The 27,130-nt window shown below is 39.7% G+C and overlaps 1 protein-coding gene across 1 annotated transcript; it reads left to right on the forward strand.

Moving 5' to 3' along the window:
• Positions 1-25,214, forward strand: LOC140459681 (V-type proton ATPase subunit B, brain isoform). Its single transcript, XM_072554039.1, has 14 exons — positions 1-145; positions 3,465-3,520; positions 8,697-8,795; positions 10,803-10,896; positions 11,840-11,917; positions 13,621-13,760; positions 14,411-14,512; positions 15,659-15,756; positions 16,726-16,849; positions 17,443-17,593; positions 21,826-21,908; positions 22,232-22,336; positions 22,964-23,093; positions 23,591-25,214. The coding sequence occupies exons 1-14, from the start codon at positions 28-30 to the stop codon at positions 23,731-23,733; spliced, it is 1,521 nt and encodes a 506-aa protein (XP_072410140.1). The 5' UTR covers positions 1-27; the 3' UTR covers positions 23,734-25,214.
• The last annotated feature ends 1,916 nt before the right edge of the window (positions 25,215-27,130 follow it).

Consider the following 27,130-nt stretch of genomic DNA (forward strand, 5'->3'; position numbering starts at 1 on the left):
GCCGTCGCCTCGGCCGTGAGAGACAAGATGGCGGCGAAGGGGGTCGGGCGATTGGTGAACGGAGCCATGGGCGATATCACGGGCCCGGGGGGCCGAGAGCACGCCCAGGCGGTCAGCAGGGACTACATGTCGCAGCCGCGGCTAAGTGAGTGCTCCACACGTGTGTGAGAATGGGTGACCGGGGGTTGGGGGGGAGGTGAGAGGATGGAGGAGGACGGGGGGGGGGGGGACCGTGCGGCCCTGTCTGTGGGAGTAGAGCAACAACAAGCTGCAGGAGGATGTCACCCTCTTCCCCTTCCCTCCCCATGCCCACTCAGTCACACATACATACACACACACTGCTTGGCAAAGGAAGGGGACCAGACCCGAAACAAAACACAGGACGAGCTCGTTACCAGCACGGGGGGGGGGGGGGTGGGGGAGGAACTTTAGCTCCGAGATGACAGACTGGGCTTATTTCTCTCTCTCTCTCTCTCTCTCTGGAGCAGAGTGGGCTGAGTCACTCATTCTCAAACTGTTTAGGAAATGAACGTGACACCAGAGGCGGACAAAAACAAAAACACAATGAATGCACATCAATAACATTCAGCCGATAATTATGAAAGACAGGGCAGCATTACACACACACATTGTAAATTCCCTTCGCTGGGAAGCAGTTAAAAAGTTCATGATTGCTTTCAGCTTCGCATCTTGGTATCATATATTTTAATATGAGTTAAACGTATATTTAATTATTTCTGAAGCATTTCAGTCCCTGTGGTTGTTGTAAGCCCTTCCTCTTTCCCCCTCCACCTCTCTGAAACCACCTTCCCCCACCCCGCCTCCAGATCCACCTCACTGTCACATCCACCCTGATCTTCCCCCTTTCATCCAGCATCTGCCCCACGCCACTGCATCCACCCCACATCTGCACCCCCTCCATATCCAACCTCCTCCCTCACAACACACATCCACCTTGCCACCCAAACCATATCCACCCCCTCCCCACATCCAATCCCCCAGCCCAGTCCACTGAACCCACCTTATGTCTGACGGAATGAATATTTACAACTTTTCTATCATCAATAAACTGTGGAGTTGTGACATGGCATACAATTATTTGCATACTTTGCTGAGGTGAAATTAAGAGGATGAACAAGACTCATTTGCACATATGTGGGAAAATAATGCTCCCACACAAAGTTGAAGGGTGAGAGACTAAATTTGCAAACTGTCAGGAAGGTACATTTTTCACTGCTGCGGTGTCAAAACAAAGGCTCAAGCATTTATTTTTGTGACACACTGGAGATTTAATTGCATGACATTTGATGTGAAAATACCAAAAAAAAGACTCTTCAGTCCTAGGGTTAGTTATTTTCCAGTCTGCAACTTGTTTCAGATCTGCACAATGGTGACAGACTTGTGACTACACACAAGTCTGCCCACGTACCACTTGCAGTGGTACCAATGTAATGAATGGTCTTGAATGGTCAAGCCAAAGGGCTTGCTTTGATACAAGCAATACACTCATGTCCTAAAATATCTTACACAAATCCCAAAACAAAAAAACAGCTCTTCCTCATTATTCAGAACATACAGGCAAAACATTGCAAATAAAATGTCAGGTGCTGCAAAATTCGACTTGCCTTTACAATTTGTGCAAGTTTGCATGTTGAAAATATAAATTTCAAGTTGATCAAATTTATCACTGATTCTGCAGCCTAGTCATCAAATTCTATGTTCAGTTATGTCTTCAATTACTTGTTATGCCACTGCAGATAAATTATAGGCAAAACTTATGCCCAACCTTTGAATAGCACAATGAAGACTTCAGCATCATTTATGGTGAATTGTCCATACCCCTGCCTACAGGTCAAACCCAGCCTCACTCAATTTCTGCTTCGCCACAAAAGAAAGGTGGGCTTTTGACTTTTCCCTTTACTGTCTGAGACAGCAGGTGATTGAAATGCAGTTTGCATGGCAAAATGCATGAGGCTACTTCTGTCAAAAACCAGAAACAAAAACAGCTGAAACCTCGAGAGGGATTTGAGAATTTTCATGGAACAGGTTGTCCTTTCTTTAGAAACTCACTGAGCTGCCCAGGATCTCCCTTCTAGCTTTATCTCTTGCTGTTCTGGTCAGAATCTTCCTCAAGAATTCATCTAATTGCTGGCTTTGCCTGGGGTCATAAATTCACGGCATTCTGGCCTTTTTTATGAATTAAAAACATGGATCTATGAAATCCTAAATCATAATTCTACTTAACCCAACATAGGAAGAGAAGTGGATCATTTATCACTTTAACTTGTGCTTCAGTTGCATTTACTCAACTTCGATTTGTATTCATTGCTGAATAAAATGACAAGTTGATTTCAGTTTTGAACATTTGAGTTGGCCAAATTGAGATCTTCAGTGAGTGAATTTGAGTGTATTCAATGATACTTTGTTTGAAAATGCTTCCCAATTTGGTCCTTAAGTGGCTTTGTGCTGGTTTTGACACTATTTTGAATTCCTAAAGCAGAGCAAATTGTTTCTCTGCATCTGCCCTTCAATCAAAATATGTTGCTGAGATCATCCTGAACTCTCGAAACTCAAAAGTGTACAATTGGAATATATGCAATTTGCCTGAATACCATAAGTAGAAATGTTCAACTATAATTCTGATAAATCTCTGTAGCACCCCAGCTTTGTTCATTTTGAGGTTTAGTTGCCTGAACTGACCGAATTCCATACGTGATCTGACCAAAATTCTGCATTTGTCTCTTTGCATTACAAGCCCCTTCGTAGAAAGACCAACATTTTTATTCACCTTTTCAACTTCACTTTGTATCTACCAACTAGTCTTTTGTGTCTTGTTTTCAGAAAGTTTGAAATAGCTTGCTCTTCCACAGCTCCCAGTTTCTCTGCATTAAGGAACTATACAGATTTGTTTTTCTCACATTCAAAGAGGATAATCTGACCTTTCTTTTACCACCTATTTTTGCAGCTTTTTCTGTTTCAACATTAACATCATTGATGATCTACTTGTTCAGAGTATTCTTGGAGCTGGAGTTGCTTATTTAATTTTTATTGAGGATCACATTGGCATCGTAAATGATTTGATGCTCTGATTCTGTTGGCCCTTGTACAAGCCCATAGGTTGTGCACCAATTCCAGTGGTACCAATGTCATGAATGGTCTTGAATGGTCAAGCCAAAGGGCTTGCTTTGATACAAGCAATACACTCATGTCCTAAAATATTTTACACAAATCCCAAAACAAAAAACCAGCTCTTCCTCATTATTCAGAACATACAGGCAAAACGTTGCAAATAAAATGTCAGGTGATGCAAAATTCGACTTGAGCCTTTACAATTTGTGCAAGTTTGCATGTTGGAAATATAAATTTCAAGTTGATCAAATTTATCACTGATTCTGCAGCCTAGTCATCAAATTCTATGTTCAGTTATGTCAGAATAACAACTAATGCAGCGTTTTACTTTGCAGCTTACAAGACTGTATCTGGTGTTAATGGGCCCTTGGTAATCTTGGACCAAGTGAAGGTACAGAGCTTAATGTTTTCTGTCAAGTTGCTTGGCATCTCACAGTTGTTTCATCACATCCAATCTTTGGATGTCCTACATGCAAACAATTGTTCTCATCTTGGGCAATTGCCCTGTTGCAAGATCCCTCTCTCCTTTTCCACCTATCTGTTTTAAAATGTCAGCATAGCCTGTGCTTAAGTCACCAATTCCACAACCTCTCAATACCTTGGTTCCAAAAACAAAAGCTTCCTCTTCACTTTTCTGAAATATTTTTATATTTAAATCTTATGTCTCCGTTGCTCAAGTCAACTCAGTTGGTGGAAACAGTCAGTATGTATGTTGTCTGTCCCATTTATTCATAATGTAATCTTTTGAATCATCCCCTGAATTCCTTCTGTCAGATAATGTTTCAAGTTTTGAAGTCTTTTCATTGAAATGTTATGTTGTCAAACCCACCAAGCAGAGTAAAAATCTGTGCCCGAGTCACTTTTTGTTCTATTTCTACATTCCCTATCTTTTGTCATTTCAGAAACTTTTTTTTGGGATAGGTGACTTGGACATAAATGCCTCTGCTTTTCCATCGTATCCAGTTTTCCTGCAATTGAAGTTGTTATGGACCAGACCAGATCCCCTCAAAATATTTGAACAAGTTGGCCCAGACCCTAACATTGCCTTTTTTTTAAAAGGCAGATGTAAGTGGATATCCCAGGAGTGATGCAGCCGGCCAAACCACTCGGCTTTAAGTAAAACAGTTTATTTACACAAGACAGTTGAAACACAAACAAAAGAAAATAAAATTTAGAAAAACTTAACAATTTGAAAATCCAACCGATTCAAAATCGCAACTGAACAAAGCTTTTCCAATTCCCACAACATCCCATAAACATGCCCCTTGGCAAATGGGTAAGTTAAAACACAGGTTCTCACAGGCAGGGGACATTTCAGAGAGAAAGTTCAGGCAAGATCTCTGTTGAAGCATGGAACCTCTTTTCACTGTTTCTATACAACCAGTCGCCTCTGACTGCCTGCTAAAACTAAAACTAAACCAAACTAGAAAAAACCTGAAGGGGGAAAAGAGGCCACTCCCCTTCAATTGTCCAACTGTTTAGAAAAAACCTAAAGGTCTCCCCTTTTGACTTGGGCAGTGTCTCAGTCATTTCAGCACCACTGACCTTAAAATTCCTCCTAAAAAAAACCAAGGACAATGCAACCTTGTCACAAAGTGTAGTTTTTTTTTTATCCATGATTTACTGACAAGTTTAGTTTCGGTTTTATCTCTATTTATTAATGGTAATCTGAAACTTGAAATAATGCTGATTTTCATTGCAATATATTTTTTCTGTCTTACTTTGTTTGAACTTGGAACCATTGCTAATTTGTTGCTGTCACGATATACCAGAATCTTAGAACTCCCTTCTTGTGATTGTACTAATAGCATCTCCTTCCACGAAGGTGACTAATCACCACCACATTCTCAAGGACACTTGGTGATGGGCAAGAAATTCAGGCCTTGCCATTAACATTCACATCCATTGAACAAATGAATATAGTTTTGCAGCTTGCCTTTTAAAAATTCTTGTGTTGACTTCAAATTCTGTATTCCCAGTTGCCTTTCAAACTCAGTGCTCTGAGTCATCTTCAGTTTGATCTGCTTTGTTCTATCTTTATTTCTGCAGCAATATTCTATTTTGACCTGCAGTCACACCATACTGTGGTCACTATTTTTGATATGTTGAGCCCCTTTTGTCTCCTGCAGCTAATTTAATTGGAATCAAATAATCAAGTCTAACGGTGCTTTTCCTTATAAATGTATAAAAAATACTTTTGAGGAAGGAGCCATTTGCATGTTTTAGGAATTCTATTTCCTTTGCTCTAGTTTTGCTGCTGACGTGCTTGCTGTCTGAAACCATGTGCAATTAAAATATCTTAAAATAATAATTGATCTCTGTGCTCTTCAGTTCTTAGGTTTTTTCTTCCTTTTTCTTTGCACAGTTTGGATTCTGTCTTCCAACGTCATTCATCATTTCAAATCATGTTATTTTGATTATAAACATCTTTTTATGTCCATTAAACCTCATTATGAAGATATTCTCTCTTTCATGTATATCGCTGCTTCTCTCTTACTGAGCGTTACTTTGAAAAATATTTAAGCCCTGTATTTCATTTTATTTTTGAATCTCGTTCAGTTTTCAGAAAATCTTGTGTAAGTTGTATTAAATCTATATTCTGCTGTGATATGATGGTTTTGAACCTTCACATGATGCACTGTGACAGTCTGCCAAGGTCTTTTCAGCAGCTCCTCCAGAACTTGTGACCTAAACTCTCAAGTCAAGGTAACAGGTTCAAGAGAGTACCATCACTTTGCTTACCCACCAAGTCACACACCAGACTGTCTTGGGCATGTATTGCAGTTACTTCATGGCTTCTATATCTCAATGGTGAATCATGTTTCCTGCATCCTAACACCACCAACTCCAGTGCAGTTTGGGATGGACAATGACTGTTGGGCTGTTCAAATCCTATGAATATGAGAACTTAAACTCGGTGTTGAATCTGAGAGTGTTTGGTGACCTCAAGACAACTCTAAGAAACTCACCTACACATTGCCACAACTGTATAAATTCATTTGACACTTGTTAGGAATTAGAGAGGTCTCCCAGGCGCCAGGTTAAGGCTTTGTGTTGGAACTCATGACATTGGGCATTCAAGACTTTAGTTCTTCTGGACAGAATTTCTGAATATAATTGAGCAGTATCTCAAAGGTGGTGCTTCTTGCATTACTGCTAGTGCAGGTTGAATATCTGTATGGGAGAAAGGTCTGCGGGTTCTGGTGCAGGATGGATATGTGTAAATGAGACAGGTTGTACCTTGAACAGAGTGAGGATAATGGTTCTCATCTTATGGGGAAGGGTTCAAATTGACTTGGTGGAGAGAAGGGTTGGGTGCAGAAACAAAAGGGAGAGATAAGTGGCATGGAAAACAAAGAGAGATGATCAGAAACTGAAGCAAGAATATTGCACATTTTGATAGAGGAACCAAATGAGCACAGCAATGGAATGTTAATGTGTAGTGCGAAGAGTGTTACATATAACATTGGTGATCTACAAAAGTAAGTTGCCACATTAGTTATGCTATAAAACTTAAATCTCATGCAGTTGTACAGATCTGGATTAAACTCAGGCAGAAATGAGAACTAAACGTTAGATTAGATTAGATTACCTATCAGAAAGGATTTGTGGGAGCGATTCTTTCATTCAAGACACCTGGGTTTTATGTTATGTGATCATGGTGGCCATTAATGAGAAATGGGAAATTTTTCTTATTCACACATGATTGGTGTGCTGAATGAATGAATGAATCTTGAGAAAAGGACCTGCTGAATAAGATGACATCATTCAAACTGGACAAGTCACCTGACCCAGGTGAGCGACCTGTGAGATTGCTGGGTAAGTTACTGGTGGTGATAGAATAAACTTCCACATCCTTTCAGTTCTCCTTTGGAATCGAGGAATGGTGGAATGCAGATGTTCCATCCCTGCTTAAAGAGTGATAATTGTCAGTCAGTCAGTCTTTTATTCATGCTAGGAAAGCTGTTACAGATAATTGTAATGCGCAAAATTAATTCTCACATAGAGAGCTATGAGTTAATAAGGAATAGACAGCAGAGATTTAGTTTAAATAAATTATGGCTGACAAATTTTGATAAAATTTGGTAACAGGTTTCATTGTGGTTATGCAAACAATTTTTTAATTTTCAAAGATGTTCACTGAAGTAAATTGACAGTTAATGACTGTCTGGGGAAATCTGAGCTCATGATGTTTAACAAGCAAATACAATTTGGGTATGTAATTGTAAAAGGATATGTTGCAGAGAGTTGTGTTGAACAGATGTTCCTCTGACTAGGGCAAAGTCCCAGGGGATAGTAGAACAGTCATTGCTGTTGCTGATATGTTTGTTTGTGTTGGGTTGGATAAAGGGAGTATAGTTCTGAAATTCAAATGAAATAGAAGTTGGCAATATAGTAACTAGTAAGTGGGATAGTTGCAGACCTGTCAGGTGTTTGACACTAAAGAAATGAGCAGTCATATGGTAGGCAATTGAGAAGTGAAACGTTTTGGAAAGAACAATGTGGAGATGCAATATCATCTAATTGACAGGCTTGTGAGTGGATGGAAGAGCAAAGGTGCATGTTAACATATCTTTGAGGATGACACGGTAAGTTGACAAAGATTTTAAGCAAGTATACAGGTAGTAGGAATTCGAGCTAAAGCTTTATAGGTCATTGACTGAGTACTGATGTAGGATTTCATGTGCATTTGTGGCTTGTTGTCACTGCCTTCAAGAGGGTGCAGGGGAAGTTTACAATAATGATACCAGGCCTCTGAAACATCTGCTGTGGAAATAGATTGGATAATCTGGAATTGTTTGGAGACAGAAGATTGCAGAGCATTTTAATAGACTATTACAAAGAATGAGGAATTTTAACAAAGATAGAAGGGAGAAACTTCACTGAGTGGGCCAAGAACAAGAGATTCTTGATTTAACATGATAAGCAAACGAAAAGAGAGAGAAGTTTAGATCCGGGAAGTACCACATGTAATGGTGTTGAAATCATATTGAGTGCAAACTCTGGAAAGGTAATTGGACATGTACTTGAAGAGAGTGACTTTTTGCAGTTAACAGGATAAAAGTTGGAATGTACAATGAAATTGGGTCCCTCTTAAAAGAAGCAGCACAGGCACAAGTTAGCATTTGACTTTTTCCTGCACAGTCGGATTCTGTAGTTTTACAAATGCTGTCTCATTGATCTCTACCTATATCTAGGTGATTTCTGATTATTTTTCGGTTCGTGTGTGACAGTATACTAGTTATAGTGTATTATTTTGATAGACAAGTAACTTGCAGGCCTTCATTAATAATCTAAAGAATGTGTTAAGTTTCAGTACTAACTTGGCAGTTTGTGAATTTGTGTTTCATTTAACTTGATCAATGAGGCCTCATAGTCCCAAAATGCAATACTAAAATGATATTGCAGTTTTCTTGGTAATTTATTTTAATTACTATTAAAATCATGTGAATTTGAATTATACTTGTTAGAATTTGCTGGAATACCAGATGCAATCATGTAAAATGTTTTATGTGGAATATCTGCCATCTTTTACAAGTACCAGATTCTTTACCTTTTACCTCTAGTTTCCCAGATATGCTGAGATCGTGCACCTGACGCTGCCAGATGGCACCAAACGCAGCGGACAGGTCCTGGAAGTGAGTGGCTCGAAGGCAGTGGTTCAGGTATGATGAAGCATTCAAACTGTTCGCACCCAGGTGAATAAATAACAGAAGTTTAACATTGATCAGGGTGGCAAATTGTGCCACAGGATGTGCACAGCAGTTGAGTCAGCATTGGGAGAGAGGATCAGGTCTTTGGTGATTAAGTAAGGTTAAAGTCAAAGATATAACTTCTTTGTTTCTAAACTGATTGTGCTGGAGTATTTGTGAATAACTTTTGGAATTTCTCACATTTGTTTCAGTAAGTTTCCTTGTTCATGTGTGAACTCTAGATTTTTGTTGGAATATTGATTCTCCCCATTTTGTGTGTCAGTCTGAAGGCTGATTGCATCCACAAAGGTAATTTCTGTTCTGTTGTTCTGTGACATTTGACAGGGGTTTGTTTGCTGTATGGCTGGGCAATTAATCCATAGCCTAGTACTGAAAGTCCACGACTCAGATGCATGAGTCGAGTATCCTTACCTGTCGTGGCATTTTCAGAATTTGAACTCAATTTCTAGTGAAATCTGGTACTGGTAAAAGTGGTCATAAAACCGTGTCCATTCAGAGAAAGAAATGTGACTCAAATGCTTTATAAGACACAACAGCAACAGAAAGGAGTTGGCTTTCAAAGTGATCTCTGAAGCTTTTTGTCAAGTCACTTAGAAGGCAAAATTACTGCCGTCAGACGAGTTCAACAGCAAGAACCATCTCTGATTCATGACAGCATATTGAGGTTGGAATAAACACCAGCCTGGCCAGTAATACCCACATCCTGAGAGTGATTTTTTTTAAAAATAAAGTGCTGATAAGCCTGTATTAAATTTGCATTGGTTAATTCATTTTGTTTTTGGGACGTGGTTGTGATGGAAAATTATTTCTGAGTGTCAGTAAGGCATTGTTCTCAATAGTCACTCCACTACATTGGGCCTGTATCTCATATTGTGTGGTGACAGTGGAAATAAAGAGACCTTGGAGTGCAGGTTCATAGTTCCTTGAAAGTAGAGTCGCCGGTAGATAGCATAGGGAAGAAGGTGTTTGGTGTGCTTTGCTTTATTGGTCAGAGCATTGAGTACAGGAGTTGGGAGATCATGTCGCGGCTGTACAGGATGTTGGTTAGGCCACTTCTGCAATATTATGTGCAGTTCTGGTCTCCTTCCTATTGGAAGGATGTTGTAAAACTTGAAAGGGTTCAGAAAAGATTTACAAGGATGTTGCCAGGGTTGGAAGATTTGAGCGAGAGGGAGAGGCTGAATAGGCTGGGGCAGTTTTCCCTGGAGCATTGGAGGCTGAGGGGTGATCTTATAGAAGTTTATAAAATCATGAGGGGCATGTATAGGATAAATGGACAAGGTCTTTTCCCTGGGGTGCGAGTGGAGGGTCAAATCTAGAGGCATAGGGTTAGAATGAGAGGGGAAAGACATAAAAGGGATGTATGAGACAATGTTTTCACACAGAGAGTGGTGCAAGTATGGAATGAGCTGCCAGAGGCAGTGGTGGAGGCTGGTACAATTACAGCATTTAAAAGGCATCTGGATGGGTATATGAATAGGGTTTCGAGGGATATGGGCCACGTGCTGACAAATGGGACCAGATTAGGTTAGGATATCTGGTCAGCATGGACGAGTTAAACTGAAGGGTTTGTTTCCATGCTGTACATCTCTCTGACGCTATGACAATGATTTGGATCAGGCTGTTCCGAAGTAGTGAAAATCTCTTGAACTCGAGCCACAGAAGCAAAGGGGTGACCATAAGTTAAGCAATTGGGAGGAATCTTTCATTGCAGAAGTCGAAAACTGTAGGCACATTCTAGATTGTTTGACACTTCAAACAGATGCCTATCCTCTCTGATGTCAGAGAAAGAACAGTCAATAATCCTTCTGTTGAACAAACCCGAGGACTTAATATGTAGATATTGTAAGAGGTCATTCCACAATATGCCATGCCAGTGAGGGGAGTGAAATATGAACCTCATAAGAGTTGAAACACTCATGGAGTATTACACATTTAAGTTTTTAACCTGCTTAACAGGTGTTTGAAGGAACCTCTGGTATTGATGCGAAGAAAACAAGCTGTGAGTTCACTGGAGACATTCTGCGCACCCCAGTGTCTGAAGATATGCTTGGTAAGTGTCCAGGAGACCATGACCTCAAATGTCGAGTGCACTGAGAATGGTGGTTGTCAAGTTGGAGTCTTGATTGACAAGCTGTTCTTGTATTGAATCAAACTGGAGGTGATTGAGAGTGGATGTAAGATAATGGATGAGGTCGAAATGCAGATGTAGTGCTGCACAGTGCCAGTAATCTGCATCTAGTGCCTGTTCTCCCCCTGTTGTGCACATTGTGCTGATTGCACTCCTGGTGAATTATTGCGAAGAATGAGAGTAATTTATTGTTGGGAAATCATCTGTAAATCCCAATAACGCGTTGTTTTTCTTCATTCTGTTTGAAAAATGAATGACTTATTATGTCTGAAAGGACTTGGAGACTGACCATGAAGGCATTTAAGAATTAACAATACCTACAAAAGCACAAGACAATTTACTTTGAACTGAAAGTTAGCTTTTAAAATTGATTTTTTTTTGCTGATCAGATGCAAAATGTTAAAACTTTTCTGTGTTGATGACTCAGACATTTCCAAGAATTCACTAATTCAAATTTCATTTCAGGATGATTTGGCTCAAAAAGAGTGTATGATTTCAGTTTTCTTTGCTCCTCTATTTTTAATTGCAGTTGCCTGAGCCAGTTTCCGAAGTTTGTGTGTTGAGGTTCACTGCTCAGCGGGAATCTAATGTAATCTATGGAAGCTCTTTCTGAATTAGTAGGTTGACTGGATTCAAACCCACATTTTAGACAAAATGAGCAGAGTGTAATATCGTGCATCTTCAACCCAATATTTTCTATTTTGCCGAATTGTGTTCTGTTGTGTTTTAACAACATGAATCAAATCTGAGTTCCTCTCTGTATCTGGTATTGAGGTGGGAAAATGTCTTGTTGAACAGTCACTAAACTAATAAAAAAAAATGTTTAAACCTTGAGTTTAAAATGTCCTTGTTCTATTTATTTCAGGTCGTGTGTTCAATGGATCTGGAAAGCCAATTGACAGAGGTCCCACTGTGCTTGCTGAGGACTACTTGGACATTATGGGTATGAGAATACATTTATTCCTATAAATAATGTAATGAGATTTAAAACTAATTGTCCAAAGTTATTCCTGCCAAATCCCTGAATACTGTGATCGAGGCTCAGGTGTGATTGAATTGTCATCTTCTGGGACTTAGGTTTTGTGAATATTGTTCTTCCATAAGTTAGTCGGTTAGTGCTGAACATAGTACATTGCATGGTGCATCACAATACAATTTCGTGACGACCATTGACATTCACATAGATGTTTGCACAGCCTAGTAGATAATGATCAAAAGCAGCAACTGCTCAGTTATCTCCTCTGAAACCCAAGGGCAATAGGTATGTTTTGTGGTGGAAAAAATATTTACTACTAAACTTTATGCAAGCTGTTGAACAACATGAGCATGATGATGTAAACTTTGTTTCAAACCTTCCAAGTCAAGTTTCTACTCTAAATGTCACTTGGCTTTGAGGGAAAATATTTAAACGAAAACTTGAGTCCAATACCCAGAGTACAGGACGAACCTGTATCCGTGGATTCGTTTTCCACAGTTTCAGTTAACCACGGTTTACTGCGGCCTGAACATATTATAAGGAACCTTCTGGAACCAGGGACTGGGGGCTGACGGGAAGCTAAATTTCCCAATTAAATGAATGGGTTTGCTCCTATGCATGATTTCAGGCTTCTGCGGTAGGTCTTGGAACGTATCCCCTGCGGGTAGGGGAACTACTGTCCTGTAATATCATGCTGTCATGTTTTGATGGACATATTAAACAAAGATTATCTGATCCTGAGGTGAGTATTGAGATCCTATGCCATGATTCAAGTAACAACAGCAAGTTCTTTCTGTGGTCTAATCAACTTTTTTTCCTTAACTAACATCACTAAATAGAGACTAATACTTCTCTTGATTGACGGTTAGTGTGCACTGATTGATTATTTTCTTTGCTGATGTGATTCATGTAAGAAACTGCTGAACACTTAATACATGACAACAAACTTCCAAATTTTGACCATTTTTTAACAAGCAAGCATTCACTCAGATTTTGCAGCAAGTAATGATGTGTTTATTGCACAGGCATTGATATGTTTCCTATTTACAATGGCAGGGAAGAAGCACTTGCTGAACTTGTCATCTCTGAAACCTGCTCCATACTTCACTTTCCCTCATAAAATGACAGTGCACTCTCTGCCAAGTTAAGTCGTTGCACGGAGCTAGACCAAGAACTTAAACAGGCAATTTTTTTTTCATATTAGGATTGATATTCCTGAAATAGGCTCAACTGTTTGAACTTGAATTTAGTCAGGTTCATTGCTATGGATCACAAAATTGTTCTCCATAATTTTTTTTTGTTTTTCTTTCCTGACTCTCTTTTCTCTCTCAGTCGAATCTCTTTTGTTACCTTTTCACCTCTGTTTGTTTGACTCTAGTTTTCCCTTCTGTTATTTCTTTGTTTCGTTCTACTCAAATCTTATCAAAGTATGCTATTTGCCCCATTGTTTATTCAGATTCCAGATTCCCTGATGCTTTTGCTGTGTAATACCTTGTTTTTCCTTCCAGTTTGTTGAAGGGCACAGCATTTTGAGTGTTGAGGAAATGAGACTTAACTGAGGGTATGATTACCAGATGTTGCACTTAACTAACAAAATCTCCTGACATCTTTGTGGCTGGTTACAAATAGTTTTCTTTAAATTGTATTTCTTCATGATTCGGATTTCTCAGGTCAGCCTATAAATCCTCAATGTCGTATTTATCCTGAGGAGATGATTCAGACTGGGATATCTGCGATTGATGGCATGAATAGTATTGCACGAGGACAGAAAATACCCATTTTCTCAGCAGCTGGTTTACCACACAATGAGGTTAGTGACAGAGCCTATTTATCTCGCTAAAAACAATCAGATGAGGCATTCCTCAGACTGCAGCTTTACAGACATGAGAAGCTGTCTCCTGTGCCACACAAAGGTACACAGATTGTTTTGAGTTGAAACCACAGCTGAGTGGAGCATTTTACCTTCGCAAATGACGTCTATAAGAAATGTGGGTTCTATTTGGTGTTCGGCAAGCAAAGACCAACGAGAACAATGGCAAGGGATAGGAGTACAGTCTATCACTCTGATGCATAGTTGAAGGAGGACATGCACGAACCTTTTAAAAAAAGAATAATTTGTGTGAAACTAATGTTTCCTATTTGGAGCAGCTCTGCAGTTGTCATTTGTGATCAGATGTACCTAAGTACATTGTAAAGGAGACAGTGTATCTGTAGCTCGAAAAGCTTGTTAGGCATGAGCTTACATAATGCAGTGAAATTTTGGGCAGTGAAAATTTTGTGGTATGTTGAACATTTGAATTGCAGACTGTTATTCTAAAAATAACATGTAAGCTTAGTGAGGATAGTTCATATAAATAGCACAAAATAGACATCATCAAAATAATAGGTAAGCCGCATCTTATTTTGTGGTAACAACAACATGATCAATCTTGGTGATCCTGACAAATCCTCTTTGTATAGATTGCTGCCCAGATCTGTCGTCAAGCTGGTCTCGTAAGAAAAAGCAAAGATGTTATGGATTATAGTGAAGAGAACTTTGCCATTGTCTTTGCTGCAATGGGTGTAAGTATTCAATGACTTCTCAACTTTGCCAAAACAATCCAAATTGTGTCCTCTGACAAGTTGAACACTCTGCTCAGACTCTTTGGTCTGTTCAGTTTCTCATTGTTCAAATTACCTTGATAACATTTATTGACTGAGGGAAAAAAGGCATACAGTCCAGAAAATTGCTACATGCTACAGAAGCAGAGGGAGTTGGAATGGCTTCTGTATTTTCATATTGTTGTGACTGTCGTTGATCTGCATATATTCCAGTCACATAGGTCTGCCATGTATTTTGTGAACTGCAGCAGATCTAACTGAGGTAGCAGTGACAGAACCTCCACACAGTTGCTGGGAAGTATTCTGGGAAATATGTGAGTTCAAGATGATGTACTGAAGGTTGAATCTGGTGGAGATGTTGAAAATGTAGTTTCTGTTTTGGGCCACTGAAGTTGGTGAGGCAAATAGCCTCCTCACATCCCATAGTTTTATTCTGAGTAGTTAGTCACCATGTTGATGATGCCCTCCATGGCTACCTTATCTATTTGGGTACCTATATATTGTGAGAATAGAGGAAGACCCAAAACTGAGAGGCTAGGATGCAATAAACAGGTAGAGAAGTATGGTTCAACATTAGTGCCTTTTCTTCAAATCAGTTCTTTTTAAGTCAGACTAGAAAGTCTGCAGCACAGTAGCTCAGTGGATAGCAGCACTGCCTTGCAGTGCTCAGGACCCCAAGTTTGATTCCACTCTCGAGCAACTGTCTGTGTTCTCCCTCTGTCTGCGTGGGTTTCCTCTGGGTGCTCTGGTTTTCTCCCTCAATGCAAAGGTGTGCAGGTTAGGTGGATTAGCCATGCTAAATTGACAATAGCGTCCAGTGATGTGGAGGTTAGGTAGATTAGCCATGTGAAATGCAGGGCACATGGGGATCAGGTTTGGGCTGATGGGTTTGGGTGAGATGCTCTTTGGAGGGTAAGCTGATGGGCCAAATGGCCTGCTTCCACATTGCAGGGATTGCATAATTTGATTCTTTGAAAGCCCACTTTTTCGATTCCCGCACAATTATGGCTAAATATTCCAAGAGGTGAACCATGAGAAATTAATTAATTCAACATTTTGAGAGGACTGAGTGAATTGAAAGTCACAACAAAATTCTGTTCCTTCAAGGTAAACATGGAGACTGCCAGATTCTTCAAGTCAGACTTTGAGGAGAATGGGTCAATGGACAATGTGTGTCTGTTCCTGAATCTAGCCAATGATCCAACGTAAGTCATTTTCTTCCACTGTATTCTCATTTACAAGCAAATTTATGTCAGCATTACATTGACTTGAGTATGTTGGAGTGGAGAGTATGGTGTTTGTGAAGGCCTTATGATGCATTCCATAATGTTGGGAAGATATGATCAGTTTGAGCTGACGCTTGTGCAGAGAGTTGAATGCTGTTTATGCATTTAATTTGAAATCCAGAACTGCACTTCACTACTTAGTCACAAGCATACTCTGACTTTTCACAGACAACTAGTTCATCCAGCCAGTCCTCCTCCAATGATTTTGTCCTGGTCTAAGTTTTCTCAGTTGCATCAAGCACATACTGCATGACAGCTTTTCAACCCTTTTTCTGAGCATTCACTGAAGTATTCATGTTCACAGACTTCTTCCAGTCCCTTCATGGCTTCTTCCAACATCACCCCATTTTGTTAGCCCCTCATGATGTTTCCTGATTCCAACACACTTGGTTGGCATCCAGTTCCTGAGTTCTTAGAGCAAGCAAAATCCAACAGTCCTTGACATTTTAATGAATCCCCTATCCAAAATCTCTGCAGTTCAGTGTGTTCACAGCAGCAAAGCAACTGGCAAACTCCTAACATGTAGTTGCTCTCTCTCTTGCTTCTATCACCGCCACCTCCATCTCCACCCACCACTACTCCCTGTAGCTTTAGAACTCCTCATCAGTGACCCTCTGAATTGTCTTTGTGCAGAATGAAATGCAGCCACTCTAATGCTAACAAAAAGAAGAGTTCATCACAATTTTAAAAATGTTGAGTTAGGTTCACTTTTAGAAAATAGAGAATTCAAGTTATTTATTCATGATTAGTTGACTCCAGAGTCAGTTTCATACATTTCTGCAGACTAAAAAGATTGTCAAGTTGGAACTCATTTCTGAAAGATAATGCATATTTTTATTTCTAGAAGCTTTGTTATTTCTGCATTAAATGTTGACTTATCTCTCACAGCATTGAGCGTATTATCACTCCTCGCCTTGCACTGACGACAGCTGAGTTCCTTGCGTACCAGTGTGAAAAGCATGTGTTGGTTATTCTCACCGATATGAGCTCATATGCAGAGGCACTCAGAGAGGTAAATTCAGACAAAGAAACTGAAATGAACTTTCAAAAATATTGTTCAGCTGATCAATTGAACAGCCTTGTTAAACATTCCATATTAGATATGTGCATAGAATGTATTTTATACTCTGAAATGTATTGCTGTATTTCCAGCCAAAGTAGCTTAGAGCACTGTATTGAAACAGTTCTTTTAGGTAATTAATGAAAGGTTTTTGAGGCATTCAGTTTTACACAGAGGGAGATAATGCAGTCCTAGAATTTTCCATGTATTGTTTGGTTTCTTGCATGTGCTTAAGTTGTTTCTGCAGTATTGTGCACGGCTGCATCTGCTGACATCGTGGGGTGTTCACAGTCACAGCAAAATCTCTGAAGTAAATTTATAAAAAGAGTTATTGAACAGAAAATCTTTTAAATATGGAGAGAAATTTCAAGGTTGGATTTTTAAGAATTGCTGAGAGACCTGTCACATTTCTCCTCCTTTTCTGCATTTTCCCACAATATATTTCTGACAGAGTCAGTTGATCATCATATACCCACCACAATTGCTCACTGTATCAGTATGTAGACAAGCTGACAATATTTTGTCGAATTGTTCAATCATGCTAGGTCTCAGCAGCTCGAGAGGAAGTGCCCGGTCGTCGTGGTTTCCCTGGATATATGTATACCGATTTGGCCACCATTTATGAGAGAGCTGGGCGTGTGGAGGGCAGGAATGGTTCCATCACACAGATCCCCATCCTAACCATGCCTAATGATGGTAAGCATTATCTCAGTGAGGATAAATACTCTTCAATAAAAATTTGCTGTGGGTGTCACTTCAAATGTTTGCTGGTCCTTACGTAGCCTGAAAGTTCCTCCAAACGGAAGAGAATAAACAAATCAAACCAGGTAAATTGTTAACAATCGACCAAATAACAAAGTTAGGTGCAATGTTTTCACCGACGCGATAATTGAATTATGAAGCAAGGCCTTCTCCTGGATAAGTTGTTTCATTAATTAGACATTATCTGAAATTTTCTGGAAGTCTTTAAAAATGTTCCAGGAGACTGTTTGTAATCTTTTTATAATGTATCCTCATGAACTTGTGCCCCAACTAAGTTATGGCTAGGTGTTATATTATCACATTAGGTATGAAATGAAACATTCCAAGATATGTTACAGGACCAAGAAAAATATGATACCAAGACACAATAAGAAATTCAAGGATGTCTTGAAGGAGGCAAGCAAGGTATAGGGACAGAACTCTGAAGCTTAGAGCCAAGGCATCTTGAAAATTCCTCATGGTGGAGCAGTTATGATTGAGAATACATAAGAGGCCAGATTACTTCAGTGCATATCTCTCCAAATGGTTATTATTTTTATACCATTGATAGAGTTTCTCCCAGTTTACGCTCATACTAATAGTGAAATTGTGCTTTCCAAAAGCAGACTGAGTCTCATGTTTCAAATTCTGAGGAATGATGCATGTACTTTTGTAATCATATGTCCAGGATTAAGTATGACATAATGTAGTTTTATAAAAATGTGAAGAATAAGGTACAGCACAGGTGATGTGTTTCCCATCTGACCAAGAAAGGGGTAATAATGAAACTGCCTGTTGCTTTAAAACTGTATCCTGCTCCAGTAGTTGAGAAAATCTAATCACCAGGCTTCAAGAAGGCAAACCATGCAAAAAAAAAATGCAAATTGGATCCGTCTTGACTCCCAGTCTGCAACAGTTTGTGCCCTCTCGTAGACTGCTGCGTTTTTCCTGACAATATGTAGTAGTCGAGGTGTTGGCTTTTGTTATGATCCCAGCTGATCTTCATATGAGACATGACAGACTGGAGTATGAAACCTGAATTGATGCAACATTTGTTTGAACTTTGGAGGGCCGTTACTGAACACAGAGTCTTCAAATGTGTTGTCAAGACACCAATAAAACATTTATTTGACAAGAAACACATGTATTTCACCAGGCCAAATTGTTGGAAAAGTTTTAGTCTCCATAATCTTTTCTCCGTCTCAGCAATATCCCCGCAAGCACCAATCTCCTCACTCAGGCTTCTCAGTCAGACTGGCACAGTTACAACCATTTTACTTCTGGCGAACTTGTGTGTATGTATTCAATATTGAGCAAGCATTCTCTCCCTGAGGCACTCAAAAGAAACTAATTAAGTTTTGTGCAAGACATTTCATCGAAGAGATGAACTCCCTAGCTTTCATGCTCTGGTACAGAACTGAGTGTAACCGTCGAGTAACGCAAGGGCAAAGTGTGCTCTGGCTGCTAGAGTTTACAGATGTCTGACTTCTGAGCGCAAAACAGTGTTCACAAATAGAACAATTATTACAGTTTAAATACTTTGATAATTGCTGAAGTTTAAACAAGAGGATTCCAATTATAAGTTTGGTATAAGATGATTCCATAGTCGATTTGATGCATTTCTGCAGAGTAAAAAGATTATCAAGTAGGAGATAATTTCTGAAAGATGGACTGACTTACTGATTTGTGGATTTTTGTGTGCCCTTGTGTCCCTGGGTTCCTGTCATGAGGTGATAGCATTGTCTCTTTTGTCTCCACCTTTTCTTAAATGCACTAACTCCCATCTTTTCAGCAAATTTTTGTGAAGATTTGTAGCTCAGGTTGAGGTTCTGGATATAGGCTTGCTCGCTGAGCAGGAAGGTTTTCAGACATTTCATCACCATACTAGGTGATGTCTTCAGTGAGCCTCCGAATGAAGCACTGGTGGTGAAGCCCACTTTCTTTTTGTGTGGTTTGGGTTTCCTTGGGTTGGTGATGTAATTTCCGGTGGTGACATCATTTCCTATGGCGATGTCATTTCCTGTTCTTTTTCTCAGGGGGTAGCAAATGTATTCGTTGATGGAGCTGCAGTTGGAATGCCATGTTTCGAGGAATTCACATGCGTGTCTCTGTTTGGCTTGTCCTAGGATGGATGTGTAATCCAATTTCTCAGCAACAAACCCCACCAAGCAGACAAAACATGTCCAAAAACCCTAGCCCGTCTCCCCTACATCCAAGACATCTTGGAAATTACTGCCAGCCTATTCAGACCTCTTGGCCTCATGGTAGACAATAGACAATAGATGCAGGAGTAGGCCATTCTGCCCTTCGAGCCAGCACCACCATTCAATATGATCATGGCTGATCATCCTTAATCAGTATCCTGTTCCTGCCTTATCTCCATAACCCTTGATTCCACTATCCTTGAGAGCTCTATCCAACTCTTTCTTAAATGAATCCAGAGACTGGGCCTCCACTGCCCTCTGGGGCAGAGCATTCCACACAGCCACCACTCTCTGGGTGAAGAAGTTTCTCCTCATCTCTGTCCTAAATGGTCTACCCCATATTTTTAAGCTGTGTCCTCTGGTTCGGCACTCACCCATCAGCGGAAATATGTTTCCTGCCTCTAGAGTGTCCAATCCTTTAATAATCTTATATGTCTCAATCAGATCCCCTCTCAGTCTTCTAAACTCAAGGGTATACAAGCCCAGTCGCTCCAGTCTTTCAGTGTAAGGTAATCCCGCCATTCCAGGAATTGACCTTGTGAACCTACGCTGCACTCCCTCAATAGCCAGAATGTCTTTCCTCAAATATGGAGACCAGAACTGCACACAGTATTCCAGGTGCGGTCTCAACAGGGCCCTGTACAGCTGCAGAAGAACCTTTTTGCTTCTATACTCAATTCCTCTTGTTATGAAGGCCAGCATGCTATTAGCCTTCTTCACTACCTGCTGTACCTGCATGCTTACCTTCATTGGCTGTTGTGCAAGAACACCCAGATATCTCTGTACTGCCCCTTTACCTAAATTGATTCCATTTAGGTCGTAATCTGCCTTCCTGTTCTTGCCACCAAAGTGGATAACCATACATTTATCCACATTAATCTGCATCTGCCATGCATCTGCCCACTCACCTAACTTGTCCAGGTCACCCTGTAATCTCCTAACATCCTCATCACATTTCACCCTGCCACCCAGCTTAGTATCATCAGCAAATTTGCTAATGTTATTACTAATACCATCTTCTATATCATTAACATATATTGTAAAAAGCTGCGGTCCCAATACTGATGCCTGCGGAACTCCACTGGTCACTGCCTGCCATTCCAAAATGGAGCCGTTCATCACTACTCTTTGTTTCCTATCAGCCAACCAACTTTCAATCCAAGTTCGTACTTTGCCCCCGATACCATGCGCCCTAATTTTGCTCACTAAACCCACCAATACACTAAAACAGCAGCTAATGAACTTGAAAGACCCTAAACAGACAACAAGCAAAGCTAATGTCATTTACAAAATGCCTTGCAAAAATTGTAACAAACACTGCATCGGACAAATGGGCAGAAAACTAGCCACCAGGATACATAAACATAAACTAGCTACAAAAAGACATGACGCACTCTCACTAGTATCGTTACATACGGATGAAAAAGGACACCACTTCGACTGGGACAACAGATCCATTCAAGGACAAGCTAAACAGAGACCCGCACGAGAATTCCTAGAAGCATGGCTTTCCCATCAGAACTCTATCAACAAACACATTTGACTTGGATCCCATTTGCCACCCCCGAGAGAAAGAGCAGGAAATAACATCACCATAGGAAATGATGTCACCACAGGAAATGACATCACCAACCCAAGGAAACTCAAACACACAAATAGAAAGCGGGCTACGCCACCAGTGCTTCATCAGGAGGCTCACTGCAGGTATTACCTAGAAATGTCTGAAAATGAACCTTCCAGCTCGGCGAGCAAACCTACATCCAGAATCCCATCTTTTCAATTCAAAGTTTTCTAAAACCTCATCAAACATCCAATAACAGATGTGCTTGAGACTTCCTGGTACCAAGCGACAAAAACAAGTTCTTAAAAATGAAACAAAAGTCGAGATTTGCCTTGCCTTTACACAAAATATAAACTAAACTCTGAGTTCTATATTATTTTAGACTTAATCTTTTCTCTTGGTGTTGTCTGTGCTGAATGCAGATATCACTCATCCCATCCCTGACTTAACTGGCTACATCACTGAAGGACAGATCTATGTTGATCGACAGTTGCACAATCGGCAGGTAAATCTTTGCAGATTGCTCTTTTACTTCTGCATCTTAATAGTGGATAAGCACCTGATGCTGCATTCCTATTAAAACGAAAAAAGTTGTGCGCTGGTTGAAGTACTGCTTCCAAAGATCTTGCCAAACTATCATGATGAGTGAGTGACAAAGTAAAAACAGCAAAAAAAAACTGACCATCAACCTTATTTATAGCATTATATGCATGAAGTTTTAGCTTTCTCAATTTACTTGTGCTTTTTGAAAAGAAAAAAGCTTTTGGTGTGAGAATTCCCATCACTGTTATTTGATTCCTTATTTTATTTTGTGCTGCTGCCCCACAGATATACCCTCCAATTAATGTGCTACCTTCACTGTCAAGATTGATGAAGTCAGCGATAGGAGAGGGTATGACACGCAAGGATCATGCAGATGTCTCTAACCAGCTGGTGAGAAACACAGGAACTGAAGGAGTCATTCAGCCCCTCAGACCTGTTTTGCCATTTAATTCCTTTATGGTTGATTTATCTTTCAGTTTGTGTTTGCTTGCCTTGGGTCTGTAGTCATTAATAGAACTGCCAAAAACAAATGTTCAAAGTTTCAACTTAACTGATTCAGCTTAATTTTTAGCTGATGTAGTCATCACAGTTTTTTAAGAGGACCGAGTGCCAGATTGTGATTGCCTTTTTTAGAAAGAAGTTCTTCCAGACATAGTTACTGAATGGCCTCGCTCTTTTTCCTCACTTTTTCAAGAAGGGAAACCAGAACATTTGATGTTATTCGAGGGAGTTTGCTTTCAAGTCATTCGTTCTCTGGCAGCTGAATCCTTAGCGTCAGTGAGGTTGAGGTGGCGACATGATTATTGGTGTTCATGTGGATGTGGGGTGTGCTCAACTCTGTGCCCCACACAAACTTGCGCAGAGACAAGCTGAGGCAACATTCAGGCAAAGAAATTAAGTTAACAAGTGTTGAGTAGAACTTAAAGTTGGCTTATCTTTGTCAAGCTTAAAAGGCATGATGCCCAAAGTCCTCCAAGTCTTCTGATGATGTCCTTACTTGTGTTTATATTTCTTCAGTACGCATGCTATGCTATAGGTAAGGATGTCCAGGCTATGAAAGCTGTGGTTGGAGAGGAAGCTTTGACTGCTGATGACTTGCTGTTCCTGGAATTCCTGCAGAAATTTGAAAAGAATTTCATTGCTCAGGGTAAGGCTTCTCTCAATACGTGAGAATTTTAATGACTGTTCTTCATGTCAAAGTTGGAAACATCTGTTGCATTGCCCTCTTTACAAAACATGATGTCAGATGACCGCTGTAGACTTCCAATAGATCGTCAATAAGCTTGGTATCTTTGGTATTTAAAATCTCTTGCCTCAACTGTTCATGTAGCTGTTAAATTGAAGGTAACATTGAATGTTGCACATTGTCTAATCTCTTTCCATGTAAAAATAGCCCTGATGGCAGTGGAGAACAGTGCCTTCTGGCATGGCCTCTTATGACAGATGAACCATTGACATCTGGCCTACATAGCTATGATTTGTAAAATCCAAGAAATCCTGGAAACACAAGAATAGATCATGTATATGTGCAAATAAGTGCATGTTATTTTGATTGTTTTAAAAATTTTACCTGTGTATCCCAAGTCTTGGAAAATCTTGTTTACTCACAAAGGAATCTTTAGCTTTCTGACTTTATTCCTTTAGGAGCTTACGAAAACCGCACTGTATATGAGACCCTGGACATCGGCTGGCAGTTGTTGCGAATCTTCCCCAAGGAGATGCTGAAACGAATCCCACAGAGCATCCTGGCAGAGTTCTACCCAAGAGACTCTGGTGCAAAGCATTAACTTTCAGTGCAGCATTCATGTATTCTTTATTTTGTCACGTGACCTATTCATTTCCTGTGGTGTTTTAACTCTTGAAAATTCTGGTATTTGAACAAAGCAAGCATTTGTGATTTTGCTTGTAATTATTTTGAGATCTTTCATCCTGAGTTGGATTTGGAGCATCTGTTTTATCAGAGTCTGCTAGTAATGCTGGCCTCTGAGCAAGACTGTCTTGGTCACAACCGTGGGTTCGTGAATAATTCAGAGAGGCTCACGAATGAATGGTTGATTTGTTGCCATTGTGTTTTCAAGTATGGTAAAGGTGCTGAGCTGGTTGTCTACCTATCATCGGCAACTCATGACTATTAATTGATAATTCATATGTGTCTTCCACTTAGTAATGTGTTAATTAAAGATCCCAGTTGATGATAATATTCAGTAAACAACAGAAGCAATTTAAAACATGTTATTTTGCAATGTCACATTCTCACATGAAAAGTTTGATTTCTTTGCAATGGTGCAAAGACTTGCTGTCATGTAGGTGTATCTTATAGCACAGAAGAAGCAGCTGCTGAATTCGTACAGGAGGTCTTTTGGGAATTGATCTATTTTTCTGAATTTGAATCGAACAAGATTTGTGGAATGCTTCATCTGCTGCACTTCTTAAACACAACTGATAGTTGCTGTAGTGTACCTGCTACAATTATTGTGGAGTGTTAGCATTGGCAGTTAGTATTTTTGTATTTTGCCCGAAGCCTGACTCCAGAAGTCACTTGTCAGCACTTAGAATTTGCATTTTTGTGCAATCCCTTTAAACTTCAGGTGGTTTACACATTTGATTATCTCTGTTGAAGAACATGTATTTGTAACATATTCGGCAACTTCAGGCGATCTGGCAATTTTATTCCATCTTTTCTTTGTCTGGATCCGATCCAATGTTCTCCTGTGTTTGGACTTGGATGGAGATCGATCAAGGTACTTGGGGTACAATGTGGTCTTTACCAATATATGTAACTGTATGTGTTGGTAAATAGCTTGGAAAATACAGGCTTTTTGTATTGCATTCTGCATGAAACTGGAAGCACTTTTTTTATTTGAGTGTGCAATGTTAGGACAGTAGCCTTTCCATGCTGTCTCAGTCAATGACTTCTCTCTTCAATTGAGTTTCCTCTTTCGCTCATACTGCCTTAATATTACTTGTGGACTTGTTCTCCTTTGAGTTATAGCCCTTGTGAGTACATCAGAGTTAATTCTGGTTGTGTCTAACTCTGTCTTAAGCAAATGTTTTGCTTGTATTTATTCTGCATTGATTTTGATGAGATGTACACATTGTTTAGTTGTTCAGTGTTATTTGTAAGTTTACTTTTGATAACTTGTGTTATATTCTATGCATTCCATAAATTCGGACATGTGTATGAAGATCATTTGGTTTGAAACTCAAAGTACTAAAACAACTTAAATGTCAGCCATAAATAAATAAATAAATGTTAATAGAACAATAACCAGTGTTAACTTGGTGAATGTTTTTTTGGCACCCGCATTGTTGAGGTTTTGAAAGCACAAGTCATTTAATGCAAAGCAGCCTTTAATGTTTGAGAAAATCAGCATATTTTACTGAATAAACAATGTCTGAACAGATGAGATTTCTGAAAGTAATGATTACTTGAGTGACTGTTTCAAGGTTTAGAATCCTTCTATGATACCCGAGTCCACTCTTCCTTCACTGCTTACACTTTCTCTCCAACCCCACCCATGGCATCTTACTATGCACTCATAGAAGTTGTAAAACTTCCCATTCTCCACTGTCATCGTCACTGTCCTTCAGCTTTAAAAACACTTTGCAAATTAAGCAGTGGTTTACTTGTACTTCATTCAATCTCATTTATTATATGCAGTCTCCTTTACATTGGCAATGCCAAGCGCAGACTAGGTGAGCTTTGCAGGCCACCTCTGCTCTCTCCAGAGGACTGACTTCCAGCCATTTCACTAACTCGTTTGTAGCAGGCTCAGAACAATGTTCCAATGAAGCACAACACATACTTGAGGAGCAACAACTCATTTTCCACTGAAGCACTTGACAGACTCTTAGACTGTGTGTTGAAATTCACAATTTCAGAGCTTGAACTCATGACATCTTCCAGTTTTCTTACATTCTTCTCCCTCTATTGTTGCTGTGTCTCATTGACTTGGCTGTGAGCTGGAAGAACCCATTTTCACCCTTGCGTATACTCTTGTTACATATACATTGCTCTTTCACCCCAATTAGCAAACCTTTTGCGTTTTTCAGTAAACCTTCACACCATCTGTTCCCTTTGCTTCTCCTCCACTTTTGTTAGTGTATTAAAACACCATTTTGCAACCCTTTTCAGTTCTTAAGAAGGCATATCAGACTCTTGAACATTAATTCTTGCTTTTGTTTCATAAATGAAGTGGAAACAGATGCTGCTAGACCTGTTGAGTTTCTCCTGCATTTTCTGTTTGTTTTATATTCAACATTTGCCTCCTAAAGCCAAAGCAGATTATTTTTCTTTCCTGGAAAGAGATTTTTCCTTACCCTGTATTGCACGTATCATTTTAGGAATCTTCATTTACAAGTAGACCAATTTTATTTTTGTCAAGAGTGTGGTACTAGAAAGGCACAGCAGGTCAGGCAGCCTCTGAGGAGCAGGAAAATCAACGTTTCGGGCAAAAGCCCTTCTTCATGCTCTCAACTCTAATCTCCAGCACCTGAAGTCCTCACTTTTGCCTAGCCAACTTTATTTTTAGTTAACAAATTGCAGCAGCCGGCACTGGAACATCACAACTGAATCTTGTGATGAATTGACTTTGAAGCCAATCCCACCATTTAACAGTTTCAGCAATAAATGATGTATTTTCAGCAGAAATGAAATGGGTGTAGTAAAGCATAGTCAAATATTTGCTTTGTACTGAACATGACACTTTCTGGAAAAAGAGACATGCTGTCAAAACTTTTCGCTTTGTACGTACCAGGATAGAACAGCAAAGAGGACCAAATTGCAAAAAAGGAGCAAGAATTTAAATTGCTTGAGAAGAGTGGTGATTGATTAGAAAGTGGACTCTGTGAGACACAGTCATGGAGAAGGCAATAATTGTCCTGAGTGTTTGTTTAAGTTGAAACTGTGCAATCCCGGTCAACGTATTCGCATGGGGATCATTATTTGTGTTCATTTATTTGAAATTTGGTATTGCAATTCCATCCTGATGAGTCAAGAGTAAAGGCATCAAAGTGTTGCTTTTTATTGCAATTGACCGTAATTTTGCCTGTTACATTTAATGCAGATTACATGTTGGCCATGTGCTTGCCGGACTATTCTTGAATACGAAAGAAAAAAACTGAAGAATTCTAAACTCATGAAGTCGAATAATGTCAGTGATACTGAAAAATGTCACCCAGCAC

Source organism: Chiloscyllium punctatum, chromosome 35, assembly GCF_047496795.1.
Source record: "Chiloscyllium punctatum isolate Juve2018m chromosome 35, sChiPun1.3, whole genome shotgun sequence".
NCBI classification, from domain to species: Eukaryota; Metazoa; Chordata; class Chondrichthyes; order Orectolobiformes; family Hemiscylliidae; genus Chiloscyllium; species Chiloscyllium punctatum.

What these genes read in the sequence shown, in the direction of transcription:
- LOC140459681 (XM_072554039.1), top strand. Translation starts at nt 28, where the DNA reads ATGGCGGCGAAGGGGGTCGGGCGATTGGTGAACGGAGCCATGGGCGAT. An exon ending in GGACTACTTGGACATTATGG is followed by an intron (nt 11,918 to 13,620) that starts GTATGAGAATAC and finishes CGGATTTCTCAG; the next exon opens with GTCAGCCTATAAATCCTCAA. An exon ending in CAGATGTCTCTAACCAGCTG is followed by an intron (nt 22,337 to 22,963) that starts GTGAGAAACACA and finishes ATATTTCTTCAG; the next exon opens with TACGCATGCTATGCTATAGG.